This window comes from Tiliqua scincoides, chromosome 3 (genome assembly GCF_035046505.1).
Source record: "Tiliqua scincoides isolate rTilSci1 chromosome 3, rTilSci1.hap2, whole genome shotgun sequence".
In the NCBI taxonomy this organism is placed as follows: Eukaryota; Metazoa; Chordata; class Lepidosauria; order Squamata; family Scincidae; genus Tiliqua; species Tiliqua scincoides.
In genome coordinates, this window is record NC_089823.1 from 4,998,375 (window position 1) to 5,022,625 (window position 24,251).

The 24,251-nt window shown below is 45.5% G+C and overlaps 1 protein-coding gene across 7 annotated transcripts in view; it reads right to left on the reverse strand.

Annotated features, from left to right (window-relative positions):
* Nucleotides 1-2,686: 2,686 nt before the first annotated feature.
* The window catches only part of EMSY (EMSY transcriptional repressor, BRCA2 interacting), a 39,691-nt gene continuing 18,126 nt past the window's right edge, over nucleotides 2,687-24,251 (reverse strand). For 2 of the 7 annotated variants that reach the window (XM_066621829.1, XM_066621827.1), the window contains exons 9-22: nucleotides 22,966-23,250; nucleotides 22,319-22,468; nucleotides 21,647-21,820; nucleotides 17,670-17,705; nucleotides 16,632-16,768; nucleotides 15,129-15,302; nucleotides 14,675-14,873; nucleotides 13,101-13,265; nucleotides 12,740-12,895; nucleotides 11,361-11,420; nucleotides 10,258-10,412; nucleotides 9,008-9,568; nucleotides 6,044-6,553; nucleotides 2,687-4,439 (exon numbers count right to left, since the gene is read on the reverse strand). In XM_066621829.1, coding sequence (XP_066477926.1) covers nucleotides 4,248-4,439; nucleotides 6,044-6,553; nucleotides 9,008-9,568; nucleotides 10,258-10,412; nucleotides 11,361-11,420; nucleotides 12,740-12,895; nucleotides 13,101-13,265; nucleotides 14,675-14,873; nucleotides 15,129-15,302; nucleotides 16,632-16,768; nucleotides 17,670-17,705; nucleotides 21,647-21,820; nucleotides 22,319-22,468; nucleotides 22,966-23,250 — 2,954 coding nt within the window. In that variant the 3' untranslated portion in view covers nucleotides 2,687-4,247. Of the gene's footprint in view, nucleotides 4,440-6,043; nucleotides 6,554-7,059; nucleotides 7,154-9,007; nucleotides 9,569-10,257; nucleotides 10,413-11,360; nucleotides 11,421-12,739; nucleotides 12,896-13,100; nucleotides 13,266-14,674; nucleotides 14,874-15,128; nucleotides 15,303-16,631; nucleotides 16,769-17,669; nucleotides 17,706-21,646; nucleotides 21,821-22,318; nucleotides 22,469-22,959; nucleotides 23,251-24,251 lie in introns of those variants that run through there. The other 5 variants (XM_066621828.1, XM_066621826.1, XR_010794143.1 and 2 more) reach the window with 4 other exon arrangements.

Here is a 24,251-nt window from a genome sequence, read left to right on the forward strand (position 1 = left end):
TGTTATGCTAGATTTTGATTTGCAGAGAGTTTTTTTTTTTTTTTTAGTGTTCAGAAGTGTGATTCCCCTCCACCTGAAAGGACACAAGCTGTTTTATCACCCCAGGCCTCTGCCACCTTTACCTGCTATAAGTATATGCCTGGCCATAGCAACTTTCCCTAGAAACCCAGAGTAGCCATCCTTCTCCCTTGAAGTCTGTTCTACTGAACTTAGGTACTTTCCATGGCAAATGCAATAAATATGTGATGTGTGTACGCATAGCTCTTGCCCATTTATCCTGCATTTTGTGTAGGGCATTCGGAATGGCACCTTTTCCTGGGGCAGTAGTCATGGTCTAAACCAGTGGTTCCCAAAATGCAAGTCTTCAGCCCATCAGTGGGTCACAACCCAATTTATGGTGGATTGTGAAACTGAAAAGGCAGATTAGATTATGTGTATCAGAGGTTAAACAACCTGCTACTTGGGGGAAGCACGGCTGCCTAATCACCATTACAGCTGCAGAAACCTGAGCGGCTGGTAAAGTGAAACTTTTTTTTAGGTGGGTCCCAATGCTATAAAGTTTGGGAACCACTGGTCTATGCATTAGCATACCTTTCCAGGGAGAACAGCTACCCCACTCTCCCAGTCCTGTGGTTAGTAAGTAGGGTTTTTTTTTCCCCCTGGCACTCTATGCTATTGAGAAAAATTAAATTTTTCCTCCTTCTCTCAGAAAGGGGATACAAGTATGGGACATGGGGTGGAGGAGAGAGACACATTCAGGGAGTTGGGGGTGGCTCCATCCTATCCCCCCTCCCCCACTCCAGCTGGGCTTATGGAGTAGAATTTCCCTCCTCCTCCCATGAGCTGGGGAAGAAAGGCAGGACAACATTCAACAATTATGATTTCAAGCTGCTGAAGATGCTCCCCACCTAGGAGCTAGGGAAGAAATCAGACCCCAAAAGGAAGCAAGAGGAATAAAGCCTGCAGGAAGCAGAATTTTCTGCTTCCAGGAAGCCAGAGGAGACACTTCCCAGAAGATCAGATCTGCTGCTGATGGTTTGTTGAAGTGCCGAAACAAAGGATTAGTCCACAAAAAGCATTCCTTAGTTATTCCAGTGGCAATTCTAAACAGCAACACAGGCGCAAATCTCCCTCCAGTAGCCTTTCATTCATGAGTTCCACATCAGAGAGCACCTCAGTGCCTTCCTGCCCTGTCCAGGCACTTAAGAATGGCATCCAGAGGTGGGCCAACAGAGCAGTCTCCCTCCCTAGATCCCTCTTGGGCGAGAACCTCGAGGAAAGGGAGGGGATCACTGAAGTCTCTTCTAGCCAATATCACAGCAAAAGGCTCAGATTATTCATAAGCACACTCAAATAGGGAAGAAAGTGTCGGAGGAAGATATTTCTGGCTGAAATGTTCCCAGTTCCTGGTCAAGGAAAGGGAAGTGATCAAGGATAGAACCCTAGACACTTGGGCTCCTCACAAGCATCCCCCTTCACCAAACACAAGAGTCCTCAGCGTGAGGCCAGGCCCACGACAAGATGACAGTGGGTGTCTCCTCAAATTTGCCCGTGTGTGGAACAGAATTAGGACAGAGGGAAATTATCTTTGTTACTCAATAGTTTACCTGCTGGCCAAAAGACAAGTTCAAATCTTTGGGCACAGGAATTGAACACGCACCAGGCAATGTTGGTCCCATTGGCTGAAGTGGTCTTGGTTCTGGTCAGCCTGGATCACTGGAGTCTTATGCAGGAGAAGCCTGGAACCTCAGGCCTGGAACCTTATGCCTGGAACCTCAGCTGCATTGGCCGAATGCCAGAAGAGAAACACCTGCACACACCAACATATCCCTAATTTTTCTGTATACATGTGTGAATTTTAATTGGAAGCTGCTTTGACAGCCAGCATGGCTGCGAAGCAGAGTTTAAGTATATGGAAATGCAGGATGTCTCTCCCTAAATATCTAAACAAGCTTCTTGTGCCTTGTTGGATCCTATGCAAACTTCTCACTCTTCCTTTCAAAACCCTCCACCCTGTCCTCACTTTGTCTCTACTCTCATATTGCACATGTCTAACCATGACCTTCACTTTTCCAGCTCCACTGTTCTCAGTTGTCAAAGTCTTATGCTTTGCAGACCATTTTCTCCCTTGCTTCCTTTATGCCTGATCCTAGATCACCTGTGATCTCTCCTCAAAACCCACCTTTTCTATGCCGCCCTTGGTAACTAAGCATATGTAACAATAGCATATTCTCTCTGCTTACTCACCTCCATTTCCCTTCCTCTGCTATGTTGTCTAACAACAGATTCACCTTGATTGCCCCTGTGAGGAAGGACTTCTCATTCTCTGTAAGATATACAGTACATAAATAATGGAACAAAACAATTTCACTTCAGGAGCAGGAAACCTTGTAAACTTCTTGTTAAAAATGCAGCCACTTCATTCAAGCAAGGAAGATAAGCACACATAACAGGGACATGCCTTGCAGCGACTACTTGAGTTCCATTCTCAGCTGGCTGTGCACACACCTGCCAGCTCTGGGTCAGGACTGTTACGTGATCCACACAACAATCACCAGCTCTTTCCAAGCATCTAGAGAAGGACTGCAGGTTTCATTAAGCCACAAGCACACACACCCAATGCACAACAAGGCCCACTGCATCACCAAATCATTAGGACTGTCACACTGGGACAAAGAGTCAGAAGGAAGGGAAAAGTCAGCAAGACTTTTATCAAGAAGTTAACAGCCAACAGAAGCTAAAGGATGGCCAACAGCACCACCTGTAGGATAGCCAAGTGTTACACACATGATACTTAAAGGACAATGGAAGGGTTTTGGTATTGTACTTCAGCTCCTGGAGTGTTTCCTTTTTTCTAGCTGTTTAATTACAACTACTTTTTCCAACAATAAAATCACAGTTTAGAAAATATCGACACAAAAACTGTATTAGAGCCTTCAGAGAGTTTCTACTTAAAGTAGTACTTCAGCACTAAAAAGTGGGCAGTTCAGCTGATAATGTATATACAGGGTACATCAAAAATCTTAAAATGCTTATTTATAATGAAATCTATACAAAAACAGTTAAAAACCTTGTTCCTATATACAGTTGTCTTTTTAAAAAAGCAATGTCTTCATTACCAAAATGTACAAGAGACTGTTTTCTCCTCTCTTTTTTAATCTGGGTGCTTTAACCATCAGAAAACCTCAACATATTACTTGTGCAAACCAAAATTGTAAGGCTGAAAAGGATCACCTCAAAACAAAGAGAACCTATAAAGGTGTCAGCAAATTTTAGTTTTAAAATTCCCAGTCATAACTGAAAGTTGTGTGCATTTTTTTTAAATAAAGCACACTAGAAAAAAAAGTAATTCCTGAAGGTCTCAACCCAGGCCCGAGTTTGAGAGAAAATGTGATCAATGCCCTCATTCTGAAACCATTTACATTGAGATATGGTCTGCTCTCCTCCCACAGCTTAAAGATGAAACCGTTTTGTTTGGATAAGTCAAGTCTAAGTTCACTGGCCTGTTTAACAGGACCAAAAGCATAAGCTGGAATTATAGCTGTAGGACTTTATAATTGAATAAATAAATATTCGCAATTTGGGACTCCAACATTTTCATCTATGCATGATGAAAAGAAAAAGACAGAAATGCTTCCTTGCTATGAAGCCCCTCACAGTGTTCCCTCATGATTCTGAGTATTCCTGAACATTGATGACCACCATCAAGATACCCAGCCAAATTTTTAAAGCTTATTTAAAAACAAAAAGACACGACAGTGCAGAGAAGAGGCTCAAGACAGAACTTCTCAGGGGCTTTCCCAGTGCTATGAAGAACAGGTTTTAGAGACTTGACATGCAATTTTTTAAAAAAATGGCGGACATCTTCCTTATGACACGGTTTCATTCTGCTTTTTCACTGAGAAGTTTTCAGGAGTCAGTCTAGAATGTCATACAAAAAAATCAATGCACCCTTCAATTCACCTTAAAAACAAAAAGTCACTGTGTGTTCTCTTTTTTCTTCTTTGCTTAAAGAAATACATTCCACTGTCGTCAGTTTATTCCAGCTCAGCAACACCATCTTTCTCAGAAACCGTTTCACAACCCTGACTCACCGATACAGTCTCATTTATGCACCGATGCTTGAAGGGTCCCCCTCAAATGCCTCTGGCAGGCAAAGTGCTTGGGAAGAGCAATGCGAGGGTGCCTTGGATGCCAACCACCAAGTCCGTCTGCTTTCTAAAGTGCACTCCAGCGTCCTTGAGGCTCTAGGACTGTTCAGAAGTCTGCATGGGGCTTGGCTCGGCCCCATCCTCGGTGCTGCTGTCGACATCCTGCTCCATCACAGTCTCCTCCTCATCAAGCCGTTGGCTGGTGAAGTTGTTGAGCTCCAGAAGGCCGCTTGGTTCCACGACAACATTGGAGGTGGAGTGGCATGCAACAGAATACTGGGGGATAGTCTGGGAAGGGGAGAAAATGTTGTGCATTAAGGGGGGTTGCAACAAAGCAGGAGGGCTTTTCTTGCAAGGTGTATTTCTGCAAGCACCATATGGTCTTTCCCAGGGCTACACAAGGGAGCTGCTGTAGTGCAGTGGCCAAGAGACAGAGCCTGCTGCCTTTTGTTTTCTTTTTTCTGACACGCTCATCCAGTTTGCAATTGTTTCCATGCCAGTAGATCATGCGCCTTCCATGCAGAAGGCCGAAGGTTCAATCTCTGGCATCACCCATTATAACAGCAGCTGGGGCAGATTCAGATTATGGCCACAGTGCTGGGAGAGGAGAAGGAGTTTAACTCTTCCTGGCACTATTCCTCCACTAAAATTTCCGTCCAGGAACTCTTGCCCTCTTGGAAAAACATACAGCAAACCCTCAATTTAATGGACTAACAGGGAGAAGGGGTGTCTGCCAACGACAAAAGTCCTGTAAATTTGAATACCCCCTTCCCCATCAGTGTTCCCTCTAAGCTGAGTAACTGCCCAGCTTAGAATTCCAAGAAGTGATGCCCTCACTGAGCATCCAGAGATGCTGTCATGCTGGTTCGGACCCCTTAAAGTAAACACTGCCCCCAATGGATTAATCCTGTAAACTTCAACCTTAGAAGCACCATCTGTGCTGCCGCTCTGCTCCCCACCAGCGTGCTCTAAGGACACTGTAGTGGAAAAAGGAGCAGCAGCACAGATGGAGGGGCAGGTAATGGTTGGGAGGGAGTAAGTTTGCCTACCTCTAGCCCAATGCTAGAGATGCCACTCCCCATTTTGCCCTCAAGTAGGGTGCTTAGGAATGGAGACATATCTTCAATTCCTGGGACCTCGCTAGGAAGGGAGTTCCTCAGAAAGTGGAATGCACTGGAACTCACTTCTGAGGAACTCTCCATGCCAAGAGCATCCTGATCAAGAACAAAATGGAGAGCAGCAGCTCCAGCACCAGCCCTGGAGGCTAGGCAAGACTGCCCCTAGTGCTTTCCACACTTAGCTACCTTACAGAGCTGCTTTGACATAACTGATTTAATTGCAATGGCATTTAAAAGAAACTCTGAAATTGCCCATTATTTCAAAAGTCCCTTAAATTGAGGTCCTTTAAACTGAGGGTTTTCTGTATTCCGCTCCTTCCTCACTGCTGCTTAAAAAAAATATGAAAGAGATGGAAGATCCGATTATAAGCCTTCTCTTCATCTCACTTGGTGCTGAATTATGACCAAAAATCAAACTGTGTTTACAGTATCGCTTCTGTCGTGAACTCCTGGGATGGCCTCCCAAACCCAAAATCTGCAGATGGGGTTAATATCATATTATAATGATCATAGGGTTGTGTGCAGGAATTACTACACCAAAACATGAAGCATTTTGGATTCTTCTAAGTGCTACATACATACATACATACATACATACATACATACATACATACATACATACATAGACATAACATGAAGTCGTTGTTGAGCTACACTAAGTTTTCATGTTACACATGAACCTAAGCCGGCACACAAACATCAGTATGTTTAGGACTGAAGCCCTCTTGCGAAATAAAGCATTTCTGTACATTCAGGGTCTCTTACACAGCTTACCTGAATTAAGATCTCTGCAGGGATCTCCTCTGCTTTCTTTGGGGCTATATTCTGGATCCGTATAAACTGGCTGGTTGCCGGTGTTGCCGCGACAGTCTGTTTCCTCTCTGACAAAGACGGGGGGCTGGAAGCAGAGTCTAAATGCTTGGGCTGCTGGAGGACGGATGCTGCCACAGCGGTTGCTGCCCCTACGGTGGCCACCCGCAGCACAGAGGCAGGCGAGGACTCGGCTTCGCTAGTCAGGCTACTGGCGGGAGAGGCCTTGTTGTTTGGGGGGTCCACTAGCATACGGTCTACACTTGTGTCAATCTGAGCTTCCATCATGGACATTTTCAAAATGTCCGCTACCGCTGTCTTCGCGGGCACCTGAGCAGGGAAGAGGCTCGGAAGGGGTGGCGCCAGCTTGGGAACTGCACTGACACTGGCCACCTTGGACACGGTGGGTGGCTGATGCCCCTCAAAAGTTATCTTTGTAACAGAGGATCCTTGGGTTATTATGGGCTGGTGCACCTGAAAATCAAATTTGGTTTGTGCATGTTACAGGCAGGTCATTTCCATTATTACTTAAGCCTACATCATTAAAAAAAAACAAAAAACCACACACCAGCAACAGCTTCTATGGGGGAAGAGACTCAGGGGGTTAACACAAAATAATCAGCAGCCAAAAGGGAAACTAATCGGAAGCCGAGGCAAGGGAGAGATTTCCAGACTGCTCGAGGTCCGCTTTCGAAATTAGGTCACAGCAGTCCCGTTTTCCTTTGGGATTTACACCCCCCAAGCATTGCCCTGTTCATCCTCCCTTCAAAAAGGTTCAGAGTGCCTAGGGACAAAAGCTTTTTTTAAAAAAAAAAACTATAAATTTTGTCTGGTGGTTGAAACAGACAATGTTTTTGGTTAACTAATTCATTTTCCTTCACTCCTTTGCAGTTTTTGCCCTCCCAAGGAAAATGAGATTGCTCTTCTAGGACATAAAGTTACTAAGCCGAGGGTGATGTAAACTACAAAGGAAGACGTACAATGGAGATCCTTAGACCGCCGCCGGGCACTCGTCTTTATTTCCATAGAAATTAAAAAAGGGTATTACGGGGACGAAAATCAATAACTTTATACCTAAAAAAAGAACAAACAAAAAGAAAAAAAGAAAAAATTAGGGCGCAATCTGTGCAATTGCGAAGTTCTGCATCGAGAAGCATCCAAAAGAAGCTGCAAGATAGACGGGGCTCCACCCTACCAACAGCTACATCATGACAGGCGATTCTTCTCCCTTGCATTCAGCAGGCACCGCCACCGCAAGTATAGCCGGTGCAGCACACAGCAGCCAAGTGTCTGAGCTGCAAATCAGAAAGTTCTCAGTTCAAGTCTCACCTCCACCTCTACCACAAACTGACTAGGTGGGTCTTCGGCAAGCTGCTCAGCCCACCACCTGCGAATCAGAGACAATACTGAACTACCTTGCAGGGCTGTGGTTGGAATGACAAACTAGTAACACGTTTTGAGCTTTAGAAAGCACTATATAGATGCAGATTATTAAATAGAGGCTCAAACCCTCCATCTTCTCCCTCCACACTCAGATCTAAATTAATACTCGCAGGCACACACTCAATGCTCCGACATCCTTTCTGAAATTTCAGGCAACAGTCTAAGCAACAGAAGGCAACAGTCTAAGTGCTAACAGGCGCTGATGAACAGTCGCACTTCACCTGCCAGTTTGGCTCCAGATGTAATTCTCAGTGTGGACCCTTACCGTTGAAGCCTCAAACAGCTCTAAACACAGTAAACTCAGGAAATATCTCCTCTAATTTGGGTCTGTCCCGTTTCCCCCACCCCCCAACTTAAGATCCTCTGCCGTGGCCTACCACAAAAACCATCCTATGAGGCGGCCATGTTCCCCTCTGCTAGGAGCAGGAGCTTTCCTGCAGCAGCCCTGAAGTTGTGAAACTCTGCCAAGCTTCTTTTCAGAAAGCTATCAGGGAGGGGAAGCTAATGCCTTGTTTCAGTTGGCCTTTGAAAACTGCTTTTCCTTGTTGTCATTAAAAATGGACTACAACACCTTAAGGACAGCCTTCTGCACACTCATACACTCCATCCAACAGCTGAGGACCTGCTCTGGGTCTTGCCAATGGAACTGAATGGGCACAAAGAGCAGAGCCTTTCCAGTTGCGGTGCTGACGTACTGGAAAGTTGGTCTCTGGAGAGCTCTGTATAGCTCTGTCTCTATATGCCTTCCAGTGCCATGCAAAGGCCTCAGGGAACACTGCTTGCTTTGCTACTACTGGTCTTGTGAATGGCCCCTGTGCTGGACATACAAATGGTCGTCATGCGTGCTTCTTTATCCCAGGGCCCCTTCAGACCCCCTTTGACATTTGCTTTGCTTTTCCTTGTTCTAGTGTGTGCATATAGACCTGTCTGTGAAAGACTTTGCTTCATCCAATGACATGGAATGTAGTCTACAAAAGCTCATGCTGAGAAACTGGCTTGCTTTTAAGATAATAGCAGACTTAGCTATTTTTGCAGCTCATTAAGGAGAGCTTGGGGAAAGGCTAAAGCAATAAACGGTTCGGAATCATTCTACTACACTGTTATCACTGTGTTTGAAATCATCTTATTTACTTCTGTCTCTCTGCAGTAAGCTGCTCTGAGCTACCTAGTTAGTGCAAGAGAAGCAGGACTGAAACATTTAGAGTAAATCCTAAGGTCTCTCCCACTGACAGGGGGTCAGGGACTGTCCGTATGCAAGGGTACCCTTTCCACTGTGGAACAGCCTCCCTAAAGAGACAGATGTGACCATGCTACTAACTGCTGGTAGAGGGGCAGTGAAGCATCCGTTGTTCCTGCCTTTTAAGACATGCTTTTTAAGATACTTTGCCTCCTGAAAGAAGAGCTTTAATCTACTGCATATTGAATGTTATTTTAACCCATTTCTGCCCAGCCCACAGGTGTACACATTTGCCAAGAGCCGCTTACCTGGTTCGCTGATTGCTTCTCAGAAGTGGCAGAGAGCTGCATTTGGCCCTGGGGAGGTTGGGGCTGGACGTAGATTTTGGGGGCTGTGGGTGCTTGTTGCAGTTTGGGCAGCTGCTGCGTTGTTTTCACTGCCAGCACCTGAACAACAGTTTGTTGGGGCTGGGCCACCAAGGTGGGAAGCTGCCGTTCTCGGGTTATGGAGTGGTGCAGAGTCTGCTGGGGGTCCAGCTTGGGCTGTGACGAGTCTTGCTGCAATGGGGCAAGCTTCTGGTGCCGGATGGAAAGCTGGGGCATCTGCGGCAACTTGTGGGAGAGCTGATCTGCCTGGAGGTGGATGGTCTGCTTCTGTTTTGCCTGGAAGCACTGCAGTGTCTTGACCTGCAGCTGTGTCTGCTCCAGCTGAGGTTGAGTGAGCTTCTGTTGCTTCTGGGTCTGTGACTGGGTCAGGGCAGATCTGTAGAAGAGGCCAGTCTGAGGATCCAAGGTATCCATTTCTTCTACTTCACCTTCTTCAGTGCCAAGCTGTTCGCTGTGTTTGGTGAACGCCGTGTGGCTCAGGGCCTTGACAGACACAGGAGAGGTGTGAAAATATGAAACCAAACAACCACCAGCAAGAAGAATGTCACAGCCTGCACTAGGGCAGGGAATGGGCAGCAAGCACTCGGAATGGGAAGGAAGAATTGTCTACAGCCAGAATGCTGCAGACCAGAGTGATCAGATTAAAGCTTGTCAGATCCATTTTTGTTTTTATAAACTGCCAGGGGTCCACCAAAGAGCAGACAGACTCACACATGGTACATACATAATGGCGGGAGGAACAGACAGAAGTGAAGCGTTGACCTGGGGAAGAAGCCAATTACTAACTGTATGCCATTAAAATGGGAATAAGAACATACAAGTTCAAATCTACGTCCAAGTTACTTATAAATCAGGGACCGCTATCCTAAGTAGAATGCTTAGTGCTACAGCACGTATGCAACTAGGGCAGCTTGCTGAGCCTTCCTTCAAAACAGCTCTTGGGGGGACTGATGTTCTGGGGGATCCTTTGCAATAGTGGGGGATGTAGCAATGGGGGGCTGCAGTGAGAGGGGAAACTGCTGAAAGTCATACCTAAGACAGTTTCCTCCCAATTTTCTGAGGCGATACTGAGTTCTAGCATCACCTCACTAGGCAGGCCTGCTCAAGATGAGTGGTCACTTCCCTACCTTCCAGGAGCACAAAGACTACCTCTGAGGAAGAACGCAGCTGACCTGTTGCATGATATGGGTGATGGCCCCTGTGGAGGACGCCGGGATGGACTTAACCACAACGGATGTCTGCGTCGCTGTCTGTGACTGAGCCACATGCTGCAGCAAGGTCCGTTGGGGCTGGGAAGACTGCTGGTGGGGCTGGGATCGATGGCTAACTGAAAAAGCGGAAGGGGTCAACAATCATTCCTTAGAACTCACCGACTCAGCTGAACAACTGCAAAGCAGAGTGCGTACAGATGAGCAAATTAATGAATAATTTCCTCCACCCACCCCAAATTCTCTTGCTATGCAAACCATTTCATGACTTTTTTTTTTGTTGAAAAGCAGTGAACAGATGGCCCTTTTGCTTTGCTTAACTCATACCATATTGGAAGGGATTTTGGAGGTCATCGAGTCCAACATCCCACTCTGCCACACAAAACGTTCTGGGTACCAACAGACCCAGAAGAACTTTGGTGTTAGTTGTGAGTAGGCACCTTTCTGATGTTAGCAAAATTATTTTCTGAGAAAAATTGTGACTCCCCATAACCAAGAGCAGCAACACACTGTAGGGCCCCCAGATTCATTCTCTCAGACAAAGCGTCAACGATGACCCCCAGGATGATAGGCTTGTATGAACAAGTTTTCCTGTGGTCAGGAGCCTCTGGGTGACTGTGGCAGTTATCAATTCCAACAGTTGGTACAGGCACCTGCAGAGAGCCTTCTTCCACACCTGCCTTATTGCTGCTTTTTGCCTGCTTGCTTACTCAGCCATTAAGTAGTGTCTGACTTCATCATCAAGCAGTAAAAAAAAAGCCACAGCAAAATCAACTGTTTGTTCCTTCCTGTTATCATAAGATACTAGGCTAAGAGGAATACGAAGCTGGCATATCTTTCCAAGCTGCTATTGGGTTTGATAGATGCCACAGCTACCCGGAAGCTTCTGCTCATTACAGAGGCCGATTCACATGTAAGCCACCCCAATGTAAACATGAAACTTAATGCACTCTTTTCAAAGTTGTCCTGCATCAGTGCTGCTGGAAAGTGTTTTTAACCAGGTGATCCTAGGACCTCCAATACCTTCTACCAATTTTTAAAAGGCCTTTAGAAAGAAAACATCTAACCTATGTGGTTTTGGAGAAATTCTTCCGAATGTGAACCAATACAGTGCTGTCTTCCTGAGTCTGCAGATAGACAAAAAGGTTAGAGCTAAGAGAAGAGGCAAGTTGCTCTGCTCATGTCCAGCAGGTGTTAGCTCTAAAGCCTAACCAGCTATTGGTTTAGATCAAGTTGCAAACATTCAGAGGCGAAGACAGAGAAATATGCAAATCACTGGAACTTCATACAGCAGGGGGAAACTGAACAGCAAGCTTTGCCTTGCTAGAGATGACCTTTCAACATGCTAGTTCCAACAGCAGCCAGCCAAATGCCCTTGGGGAGCTTGAGTGGCAAAGGCATGACACCCAGTTGCTTCTCCCCTTTTCAGAGACAAAACAGAGGCAACCTGGATATCTGGATCTCCTGATTGTATTTATTTTTTAAACATCAAAGGAAGCTGTCAAGTGCTCTGTTTTGAATGGAACAGCAGTGGGAGAGGGACTGTTTTAACCACACACACAGAAGGAGAGCTGTTAAGGTTTGTTCTTTTTCTTGCTGATCCTAACATATAGATAAAAATCTTTGTCATGGGAATGCTTCTGTATTTTATGAACCAGCTCAAGCAAACTTGCCAACACAATCAAGTATCTCCTGTTTGTGGGAAGTGGGACAAAGATTTTGCGTGTGTGGTTGTGATCCTCCTCTTTGATTAAGGACTGTTTGGACTTCCCTGATCACGTGCTATCCCACCTCCCAAAGCTATTAGACAGGGAAAAAAAGATACAGGCACAATTCTGACACTCCCTGCACCCCCTTACTGGGGCTGCAACCCCAGCAGCATGGCTGCTCAAAAGTCAGCAACACACCCCAGCTGCTTTAAAGTTTTTTTTAAAAAGTTTGGAAATTCCATTGTGGGTCTTCTATGCCACAACTGACTGAAGGGGCTGAAACAGATGTACCTTCCCCAAGAGCTTGGGTGTTCTGCTCTGAATCTATGAGGTTAATAGTCTTCAAGAGACAAATTCATGGAGGTTAAACCTACTTCCTCTTTTTAAAACCATCCAGGCCAGTACACCTGCAGAAGAATGAGTTTGTGACTCCCAAAATTGTGGAATTGTCTATATAATTCCAGACAGGAGGGGCACCATATCTGAAAAATTTGTGTACATCCCCCATTCTAAGAAACACATTCCCTGCAAGTAGAAACCCAGCTTCTCAGAGTTTCAGTCAAGATTTCTCCTTTCTAGGCTAGCTTTCTGCCTACACAGGTTTCTTTCTGATGAAGGAATAAATTTAAAAATGTAGTTACAGGGTATATATAGTTGCAGGGTATGTAAACACAGGCCCAGAAGGACTTTCTCTACCAAGCCAAGTCAGATCGGCAGATGTATCTCATGTGACTTACCAGTGGTGATATATTCAGCCACTAGCTCCGACTCCACCACTGCAATAGAAGGGCTTTCTGGAGAATGTCGTTTCTCTTGAGCCATCTGAATGGGAACTGCCATTTGGCTCAGGTCAATGGTTGGTTGCCTTGGTTTCGATTCCAGTTTCTCCTTTACTGCACCGGCAAATAAAAAGGGAACAAATAATGGGAAGTTAATTTGAAAAATGACTCCGGAAAAAGAGTACAGCATGGAAGGCCAACATACTGAATGAGTACCGCATGCAAGTCTGCCTCAACAATTTTGTTTCCCAGAGTTTGACCAAGAGCACGCATTGTCCATTTTCCACTTTGAGAGCCCCCCAAACCAAAAGCTACCCACCTGTTGTCTGCTGGAGCTCCAACAGTGCTTTTATTGTTGAAGTGGCTGACTGAGATTCACTGGAGACATCCTGGTAGATAATTGTTGGACTCGAGTCCACAGAAATCTCGTGTTCTGACCAATCCTGGCTTCGAGATGCAATCACATGAACCACAGGTTGCGAATCTGAAATGCAGAAGGGTTGGGGAACCCCAAGTCAAATCACGTTTGTCTCAATCTCTGCCATGCAACAGACCCAGCTCACCACTCATGTGTCACCCACATGAAGTACCTGTCTCCAACACGAGGTCCACGGAGCACAGTGGGCATATTAAAAGACTCTGCTATCCTTCTCCCTGGCCCAAACTCTGCTGATCCTGGTGGCCACTCCCACTCCAACCCTGACTGCCATAGCTTCCTTACAATAACAAGACAAAAATCCAACACTCAACCCCAGGCAGCCAGTACCACCAAACAGCCATAAGCAGCACTACATGTACTTGCATATCATAGAAGAGACATGGTGTGCCAGGAAATCTGGCCACTGAAAAACAGCAATAGCTGCAAGTGGCTGTTTGTAACTTCAGAGTGAAAGGCCACATCTGACTGACCTGCACAAAATGCTGCATTATAGCCCATGTGAAATAGTGTCTCAAGTGTCAGCCTAGAAGTGGGGAGATCCACGTTCAGATCCTGACAGCCTTTACAGCTCACTGAGTGACCATAGGTCAGGGGTCCCAAACTACAGCCTGGGGGCCACAGGTGGCCCACTACAACATATTATCCGGTCCCTAGCAACTTAAAATTATTTGTTTTCCAACCGTGTAGTCGGACAGTTAACATGTACATTTCTGTACACCATACTCCTTTCCATACAGTCAAAGTGGCGTCCAACTGGTTAACCCTCATTTTCAGTCACCTGGGCCATACGCTTTAAGACCCTCAAACCAGAGTTATTCAACCCCTGCCGATAAAACAATTAAGGTTTCCGCATGTTGACTTTTCAACAACAGTGTAAAATGATTGCAGTGGGGAACAGTCAGTTTTGTACATGCAAACAAACAAACAAAGAAACAAAGGGGTTTTTGCAACAGATCCGACAGAAACAGTGTGCTGAGCATCACTCGCTTCAGCCCTATAAAAAACTGGATAACAGCCCTATAAAAAATTTGCAGCCCGTGAAAATGTGTAAGATATACGATGTGGAAAGTAAGATATACTTTCTCCTGGAAAGTTTGGAGACCCCTGTCTTAGGTCAGTCACCTATCACTAGCTACCATACTATAATTTTATCATTGTGCGCATTTGAGTTGTAAGCCACTTTGGAGCCTGTTGAGTAAGAAAAATGGGGTATAAATTAAAAACCAAGCAAAATATGGCACAATCAAACCACAACTCATGAGCATGTGGAACAGTCAGGAACGTAGAAAAGCTCCAGAGTCCCACTTGGAGTTTCGTCTTACCTTCCACCCTCCCCGAGAACTAAACTTCCATTACACGTGCAATGTTAAATTCAAAAGGGGACAGATCATCATACCGTCATGCGACTTTGGAAAACACACCCAACAAACCCTTTGGAAGGGAGGGAATTTAACCTTGGGAACCCTGTGAGGATTCGGTCGAAGAAGAGCTGGTGTCGGTGTACACCTGGGGTTCTTCTTTCACCTCTGGCAGCGAAGCACTCCCTGTCTCCACCACTCGGGATGCCTGCTGCAGAGTTTCTGTGACCAGCTGCCTTGTCTGCTCACTCACAACTGTCGCCTGAAAGGTTACTGGCTTTGGTTTGATAAGGACCTGAGACAGAGAAAGACAGGGGGAAAAGCCTCATTTTAGGACTTAAGCTTGGGCATTTACACACCCAGGTTATTCCAATCAGATTTTCAAAACTGACCTGCCTTTTAATGCAAGATGACAACTGGAAGATATGAGAACTGTGCAAAGGAGTTCTTGATCTTTCATGCATTTTCCTCTTGGAGCGGATGAAACACATTTCCCCCTCCACTCTCAACCCGGGACAGAAAAAGGACAGAAAAAGATTCTCAAGCATACCTGTGTTTTACCTTGCTGCCCATACACTATTTTGGTTGGGATAATTTTGGTGGCAGGCTGGACAGCAGAGCCTATCCCTTTAGGCTGTGTGACAATCATTTTGGTGATGGGCCTGGTGGCAGTGATGATGGCGGGTTTTGTTCCAGCTGGCACAGCTTGAATTGTCTTCTCTCCCTGCAGACAAAGTTTGCAGGTTCAATCATGAGATAACTGAAAGGTAAGAAAGCTCCCCATGTCACATGTCAATGCAATTTAAAAGACTTTTCTTGAATTGCCTGGCTTAATTGTCTGAATTATCTACAGCCATCTGCTCTGTGGTGCACCTACAGAGGCATCAATGCCCCACCACCTAGTAGATGACACCATCATCCCCCAAAAGAAAAGAGATGAGCCAGGGTAGTGTAGTGGTTTGGGAGGTGGACTTAGATCTGGAAGATCCAGGTTCAAATCCCCCCTCTGCCATGAAGTTTCCTGGGTGACCTTGGGCCAGTCACTTTCTCTCAGCCTCACCTACCTAACAGGGTCGTTGTGAGGACAAAAGGAGAGGGAGCAGCTGTGTACACCGCCCTGAGCTCTTTGGAGGAAGGGGGGTATTAAAATGTGATAAATAAATAAGTCAAATCCCCATTTTTCTAAAAAATTTACTAATCCTTAAACAATTTTTACCCATGAATATTTTTAAAGAAGTTCAAACAAGATTTTACATACTCATGTAGGCAAGGTACAAAATGTGTTTATTTAAATATCTGTACCCTGCCTTTCTTCCCAAACACTGGTTCCTCAAAATGGCTATGGTAGATATTATTCACTTTTTGCTACATTTATATATCACCTTCCTGCCAAAGCATTCATAGTGGTTTACAAGGTAAAATAGCAGCATGTAATAAAAGAGACAGGGCCCAAAAGGAAAAACGATGGAAGAGAAGACGAAAAACAAGCATGCTCAGGTATCACTTCTGACATAACTGTTACAATGACCAGGTGGAATGACCATGGAGGAAGGCAGTTGTGGGAGAGAAGTTAAACAGAAGCAGCCTTGCTGTCTGGCTTCTCACTATATACAAGCTGAAAGCAGGTTAGCAAAAATCTTCTTAGGCTTGCACTTGTGAGCTCATTTTAAAGTTTGGCCTAAATGACCTTACTTTGGACTTGATTTTTGCCAGCCTCAGGAGACAAACAAGCATTGTGAGACAACCTGGTGCACATGTCACTGTGAGCACACAGAGATTACATGGACATTCTCCACGGGGCAACAGCCAGTACATGTCAAAGTCTTCTCTGTGTACACGGTTAGACCATTCTTAGAGTACAACTCATACAGAAGAGCCAAAACATCTGCTAAGCCACACAGTGTGTGGATTCAATTGCACACACATAATTCATCACTGCTATGGCTTACAGGAGCCTCTATGTAGCAGTCACCACACTTTCAGTAGGCCCTCAACAGTTCTGCTCCAACTCTGATTTTCAACACTAGGGCCTGGCTGTCACAGCTCTCCTTACCCCTGCATTTAGCAAAGTCGTGACCACATTTTTGCCAGGAAGGCCTTGAATGGTGGTTCCTTTTCCTGTTGTCTTTTGTACAACAATCACATTAGGTTTCGACGTCACGGGAATAGTTGTGATTTTGGTCGTTGTGCCTTAAAAAGAAAGTGGAAAGGAAAAGAGATCTGGTTAGAACAAGTGATGATGTGTCATTACCACAATGGTTTGCCCCATGACGTTCCATTTTAAATGATTTTATCCCGGCACAATTTAGGGGCACCATGATCACCACAAACACCAACACCTGATACAGTCCCGTTTCTTCCCCAGACATGGGAGCTGCGCTTCATCCCAGGAAGCTCCCCCGTTCAGAACAGCTTCCCCATCTATTATATAACCAAGGCAAGCAGGAACCTGCCCCTCCTCTGGCTGGACTGCCCCCTCCCCTAGCACAGGGCCTTCTGACACTAACTGCCCTGGGGGAAGGAAACTGGGAGAGCAGGGGCGAGGAACGAAAATGCAGGTGAAGACATCGGACACCTGCTTGGCTTGTTTTTGTGTTTCAGAGTAAATGAAAGGTTCCTAATGTATCTGCTGCAATTTATGAATGCTGCAAGCTGCTTTAGAGGGCTCTTAAAAAAAGGGATACAAATCTACCTAATAAAACAAATCCACGCAAGCACAGTACAGCATAAGCAGGCCAACTCCTTCCATCGGAACCCTTCACGTGCAAGAGCTGAAGGCAGGCACCATAGTGCACAAAAACTTTGCATTATGGAGTCTGCAAAGGTGCCCAGGGACAAATTTCACTAATATGCCAGGTTTTATTGCAGCAAGGGAAAAACAGGAATGAAGAGCAACTTTCCAAGTAAGGCATCCCATTTCTCATAAGGCAAGATAAAATTTAACACAGAGGGAATGTTATTCTCAGAGGTGCAGGACAAGCCAGTACTTTCTAGTTACCAGTGAACTACCAGCAAAATCAGTGTTTTGGAGTTCTGGGGTAATCATGTAGAATTCATACAAAATTACTAGAGCATTGGAAGTGTTGGATACCTTTTTGTTGAAAATAGGTCTTCATCAAGGAGTTACCTTTAAAAAAAGTAAAAATAAAACAGCTTGGTCGACAAACAGTGATATTTGCTTGGAAAAAATGCCAGCTGGCAGGTGGGGGAGGTTTTAACAAGAGAGGGACACAGAACACAAAAGCATGACACCCAACTGATTAGCGTTTTAACCATAAGAAAAAATGGCTTCAGGTCCCCTGTGGGTGCAACACTTAACATGCCTCTACCAAGAACAGTGTTCTCTCCCCAGCATTTACCCTCTTTTGAATCTGCCACTCTTTGAGTAAACCCCAATTTCTACAATCCCATCATCAATGCCCAAAAGACGTCTCCTTTACCCTGTACTCCCAGACCAACACCACTTTGCCACTGTACAAACAGCTGCTAAGCTGTAACACCCGTTAGCTCTCACTGCACAGGAACCGTGGGAAGTGGGCAGCAGAAGCAAAGAGGTACAGAGTAAACCCACTATGTACAACCTAGTGGCTACTATGAAACTCTTGTGCATTTTCTCCATTAAAGAAACAAACAAAAAACCCATGTTGTCCTGAAGAGGCTAGACCAGAGGTTCTCAAACTGGGGCATCGCAACACCCCAGCCCGAGAAGTCCTGTCTCAGGTCCCTTAAAGGAAGAAGGCAGCAATACAAGCCCCAGGATTGCGCTGCTGCCAGGGATGGGGGTGGGTTATACTTACCTATAGCCAGCTCCAGCCTCCTGGGGGGCTGGGAATCCTGTGGATCCCTCTGCAGCGCACTCCAAACTTCTGTAAAAAGTAAAAAAAAACCACTTCCTGTTTTTGTCACAAAACCGAAGTAGGTTTTTTTTTTTTTTAACTTTTTACAGAAGTTTGGAGGCTTGGGGTGCACTGCAGTGGGGTCTGCAGGCTCCCTAAACCCCCCCCCCCAGGCTGGAGCTGGCTGTAAGTAAGTAGAAACCCCCACCTCCCTTATACTTGGCAGCAGTGCAATCCTGCCCGTCTCCTGCAACAACCTGCCTTGGTTCTCAAACTCCCTGAGATTTTGAGAACTGCTGGGTTAGACTCTTAAAAAGGAAAGGGCCACCTTCTGCTTTTATCTAGGGAACAGTTAAGAAAGACCCAAGTCTCTTGGTAACATGTGGGCTGGGATTCAGAAAGCCCATTCGTGCACCTGAAGTGCAGTCTATGCCAATTTTCTCTTCTGTTGGTTCCTGATGCTCTAGCGCAGGGGTCTCCAAACCCCGGCCCGGGGCCAGATGCAGCCCACAGCAAGCCTCTATCTGGCCCACAGCCAGCCTGAAAGCCTCTGGCCCACTTGGTCAAACATGACTGGAACTATGCTCTGGTTGCGTCTGGAGGGTGTTCAAGGGCCAGAGAGGTTGAATGAATGAGCCCATTCATTCATTTATTCACTCATCTAAATTCCATCTCTAATTTATTTAAATAAATTTTATATTTAAATTTTTTTTTCCAGCCCTCAACACCATGCCAGATATTTGATGCTGCCCTCTGGCCAAAAAGTTTGGAGACCCCTGATCTAGTGGATCCCTGACCATTTGAAGGGGCTTTTTCTGGCATGTGAGAGGCTGCTGTGGGACAGGGTTGGCAGAGAAGAGGAAGTGTTCTGGAGAAACTTCTAAAGTCCAGCCTCTGGATGCTGGAGAAGAAAGATGAAAGCACTCCAGGCTGAGAAGGGGGAGGGAAGAAGAGACTGACAGGATTAGGGATGTACACCACAACAAGGGAGGTTAACCTTCTCCCTTGCAGCATTTTCTCAATCTAAAACCAACTCTCTAAAACTGGGGGATGGGGTGGAAAAGGAAATGGGATGGGAGTCAACTATTTATTTGAACAATGGTACAGGGGAGAAAGGGTTAAGCACTTCCTCCCCCCAGTACAGCAGTTCCCAGCATCTTTTAAGCTTAATGCAAACATTAGGAAACTCCCACTGTCTTGTCTAGTTGCATCCTTTGGCTGTGCTGACAGGGACGGTTCAAACAAGCAACACAACTTGTTTTCTCTTTAAAAGCGCTCCATTCCAGTATAGAATTTTGTGGAGAAGGCAAGTCCTACTCTCATTTGTGCGAATGAGCATCCAATACTTTATATCTCAGACTGTGCCACCTTAGCTTGCATCTGGGAGTTACTGCTTTAAATGCATCCAAAATGGTGTCTATGGAGATTTGGACTTATCTTTTGCTCTATTTTCAGGGATGCAAACGTAGGAAGCAACTTTATGCCAGTTCATTGAGCACAGTATTGCCTACTCCGGCAGCAGCTCTCCAGGGTTTCATGCGGAGACTTTTCCCCATCACTCGTACGCAAGATTATTTTATGTGGCGATGCCAGGAGTTGAACCTGGGGTGCAAAGCAAGTGCACTAACCACCAAGCTTCAGCCCCATTTCCAAATGGGGAGATATTCTACTGCAATGACTCCCATGCTTTTCTGCCTTTGAGATCACATTCCATATAGTCTCCTTTTCTGAGGAACCCAGGTGGGCTGCCACAGAATTCCCTGTGCTTTGAACAAGATTCAGGGGCATACTCTAATGATATCGTTTGCATGATAACTGGGCTTTCCCAAGCCTCCCCCTTTCAACAGTGTTGCTTCTGCCAAGACTCTGGACAGGAGAGATGAATAGAGGCCTCAGAAGCCAAGCAAGGCTATGGGGGAAGGGGCAGACCAAAAGGGGTGAGAGAGAGAAGATGCTGCCAAGACACTGGGAGAGCCCAATTATCATGCAGGACACCCTTTCAGCAGCGCCACTTCTGCTGAGCCATCATTTCACAGAGCATCTCTCAGCTGCAACGTGATGCCTCGACAGAAGCAGCACTACTGAAAGGGTGGCTTGTATAACTGGACTCTCTCATGTCTTGAAAATTCCCTGAAACGCACCCAGCACCCTCTTGAAATCTAAGGAAGATATAGCAGAAAAGCCTAGGAGTTCACTGGAACAAAGTGGGAGGCCTGCAACGGCTAGAGCACGGAGTGGTGAACCATAACTTCTCATCAAGTGTCAATGCAGACATTGCAAGGAGACAAATTGGTGCCTGTTAGGCAGTCATCACGAGGCTGCAGGAGAAATGCTTTCTGGAGGCCTGCTAGGCCTTGTAGTGGCTAAGATTTTGATTCTTACTTAGGCTTTGGATAGCTAAGACTAAGTTTTAAGGATCGGGGATTTTCCAATATATTTTTGGTCAGGTCTTTATTTCTCAACTGGCGCTCCCTCTAATTATAGGACAAGCTAGAAATGTCAATAAGCTATAAGTTTGAGAACACCCTTCACATTCCACTCAACCATGTACACGTTACCCAAGTTTTCATGCTTGGAGGAAAGCAGATTACAAACCAAGGGACTCCAAGGAAACTCTCATCAATGTAGGGATTTCATGCATACAAAGGAAACATTTTGATCATGTGAAAGTATGCGGAATTTTAAGAGTCTGATTCCTATTACTGGTCAGGAAATTAATACTAGTAACGCTTTCAGAGTATTAATATATTATCTTGTTGTAATCCTTGTAAACAACCTGGAAGGTACTCCCACACTGCAGAAGGAGCATAGCTTTCCTATGGCCACCTTCACAACCCAGGTAAGATTTGGAGACTCCCCAATTCATCTGTCAACATCCTAGCTGCTATGCTATTACCAGCACTGTCCTCTTGCAACAGTCTTTTTAAAAAATTATTATTATAATAAAGGAAAGAGGAAAAAACACCATCAAATAAAAAGGAAAACAAACACCCTCTTGCAATAGTCTTATCCCCACATCAACATGGGTTCTGTTTTTGCCCCCACACCTGCCCATTCACCCTTTAAAATACATGCATGGCTTTTTCATCCCACTGCTGGCATTAAGAGGAGACCCTCACTGAGCAGACAAGGAAGTAACAGCCCCCACTAGGCCAAGCTGCAGCCCCAATAACTCAACTGTCCATTTTTGCTTTGGGTGTTTTGAGAAAGAAGGTGATTCTCATGTCCCTACCAGAAACAAAATTGCTGCTGATTATCTTGCCTCCCAGCGTGGCCAGAGATTTGGGGACGACCGTGATGATGCTGCCGCTGGTGGTTTTTACATAAGTGGCAGCTCCCGGAGTGCCAGTCATGCGCGTTCCTATGGATGGGCTTACCGTTGGACGGGTGTAAGTCGCTTGAGTCCCTAGATGGAGGAAAACCAAGACCAGAAGTCAGCAGAGCTTAGAACAAAACATTCACATGCCACTGAGAATGGCACATTGCCAAAGCTCTCCATAATACAGGATTCCCGGCCCATCACCTTAAATACTGCAGCAATTATAGTTTTGCATATCCAGGATGGCTGCAAGAAAGTTCTCGGTTTGCAGAAGAGTTTGGATATGGAGCACAGTGAGGACAACCAAGCAAGACATTCAACACCAAGACAACACTGCCAGGATCAACACAATTTGGGATGAGGATGCCTTCCCCTTCAGTAGGTACTGGTTGAGTATGGACCCTATTGCATCAAAGCAGGGAAGGATACCTCTTTCTTTTCCCCTTTCCTTTAGCCACTGAGACTAACACCACAAGAGAACAATGAAAGTGCATTAAGGACTAACTATCCTGAATTACATGATCATCACAAAGTCCTGCAAATGTATGAGTTTCATACACCCCCACAAAGCCTAGGAAGACTTACCAGCGGGGGCTGTGACCAGTTTCGTTGTCATGATTGTCCCATTACTGCTCACTACCATAATAGGTGAATTGCTACTACTGGGCAAGGTAGCTGTGACAGGCTTGGGTAGAATCTTGCTGGGCTGAACCTGCTGAGTAATGATTTTGACACCTAAGGAGGAAGCAGTTTACGGTTAGTCTACATAAATAATAAGTGTAATGCCCCCATTTCCCTTTCCCTTCCCAAGGGAGGCTCCCAAGCCAGCTCACAACATACTAAACATGCACTAAAAATAAAGTAACAGAAACCTCCATATTAAATTGCATATGGCACCAGGACAAAAACAGAACACCACAACTAAGACTGAACAGATCAGCACAACCTTAGGCCCCAATGCTGAGGCGTCACTGCTGAAAGGGTGGCCCGCCTGATAATTGGGCTCTCCCTTATTTGTGTATTTTCTCTTCTATCATATGCAGCTAATGAATTCTTAAATGAGAAGAGAGTGCTTATTCCTGGTTTTGACCTGTCTAATGACATCACTTCCTGTCTAATGACATCACTTCTGATCCTCAGCAGGCATCATGAATGCTATTTGGCCCACTGCATGAAATGAGTTTGACACTCCTGTTCTAGATGTTAAAACAAGCACATTCATTCACCAGTACCCGATTCCTGTTTGATCTGGATGGTGGGCTTGATCCCTGGTGGCAAAGGAGACTGCTGTGGAGGTGGGGGTGGCTGCTGTGGTGGCAGCGGCTGGGAGACGGAAGAAACCTGGGTTAACTGCTGCAGCTGTTGCACCTGCTGCTGAACCGGCTGTAGCTGCTGCTTGGGGGAGGGCTGTTGCTGCTGTTTGGGAAACTGTGCTAGGATCTGGGTGGGTGTTCCCACCAAGCTCTTGGGGGAAGGCAGCCTGGCTGATGACACTTTAATGGCCGATGTGCAGACACCTGGAAGAGAGAAGACCGGGAGAAGCTTATTGCCAGGCTCCTCATTTCACACCACTTTTGCCTTTAAACAACAGCTCAGGCAGTTTTCCTTATGACAACCAAGCCGCACATAGCTTCATGATCCAGGCCTAGGCCACTCCCAGACGAGCAGTGCTAACATTCAGTTTAGGGCCCAATCCTATCCAATTTTCCAGGGCCGGTGCAGCCATGCCAATGGGGTGTGTGCTGCATCCTTTGGTGGGGAGGCAGTCACAGAGGCCTCCTCAGTGTTAGGGAACATTTGTTTCCTTACCTCCAAGCTGCACCAGTGCTAGAAAGTTGGATAGGATTGGGTCCTTAGTTGTTTAACCTTCATGATCCTATAATCAAATTACTTTTAATGCAAACATAAACAATGGTTTTGTAAGAAAAAAACACATTTATTAGAAAGGTGCATTTGTGTCACATCACATCTCACCACGGAAGAGCCATTTCCTCTTAAGAGAGTGAACGGAGAATGCTTCTTTTAAGATGCTGCCTTCTACTTGCAGTTATTGAGTAGTTATAGCAAACAAAGTTTTTAAAAGCCTGCATTTTAGAAATGCCCTTTCAGTCTACTGAATTTTTTTTTTAAATCAAACCAGCTACAGCTTGTAGCTTTACAACTAAGGTGGCAAGCCCTGTTTCTGGACTGTACCAGTTCAGACTATAGTTGGAGAATTACAACCTGCTGAATGCTCTACAATCTACATGGTAAAAAAAACCCTTGCACACAGAAAACTAGCATATCAGGAAGGGGACTAGGGTACAGTCAGTCCAAATCTTACGCAAAGGGTTACATTCCAGAGTCAGCGCGTAAACCTAAAATAGTGTACTGAATACTCAAAATGACCCTGAAAATCTCTTGCATACAAAAAACGCATACTGTCGCTAACAATTACAAGAGTAGGAGGCAACTAAGACAGATTGAAGAAACAATAGATTCACTCTCCGGTTTCAGGCTCACTCCAGGGCATGTTATT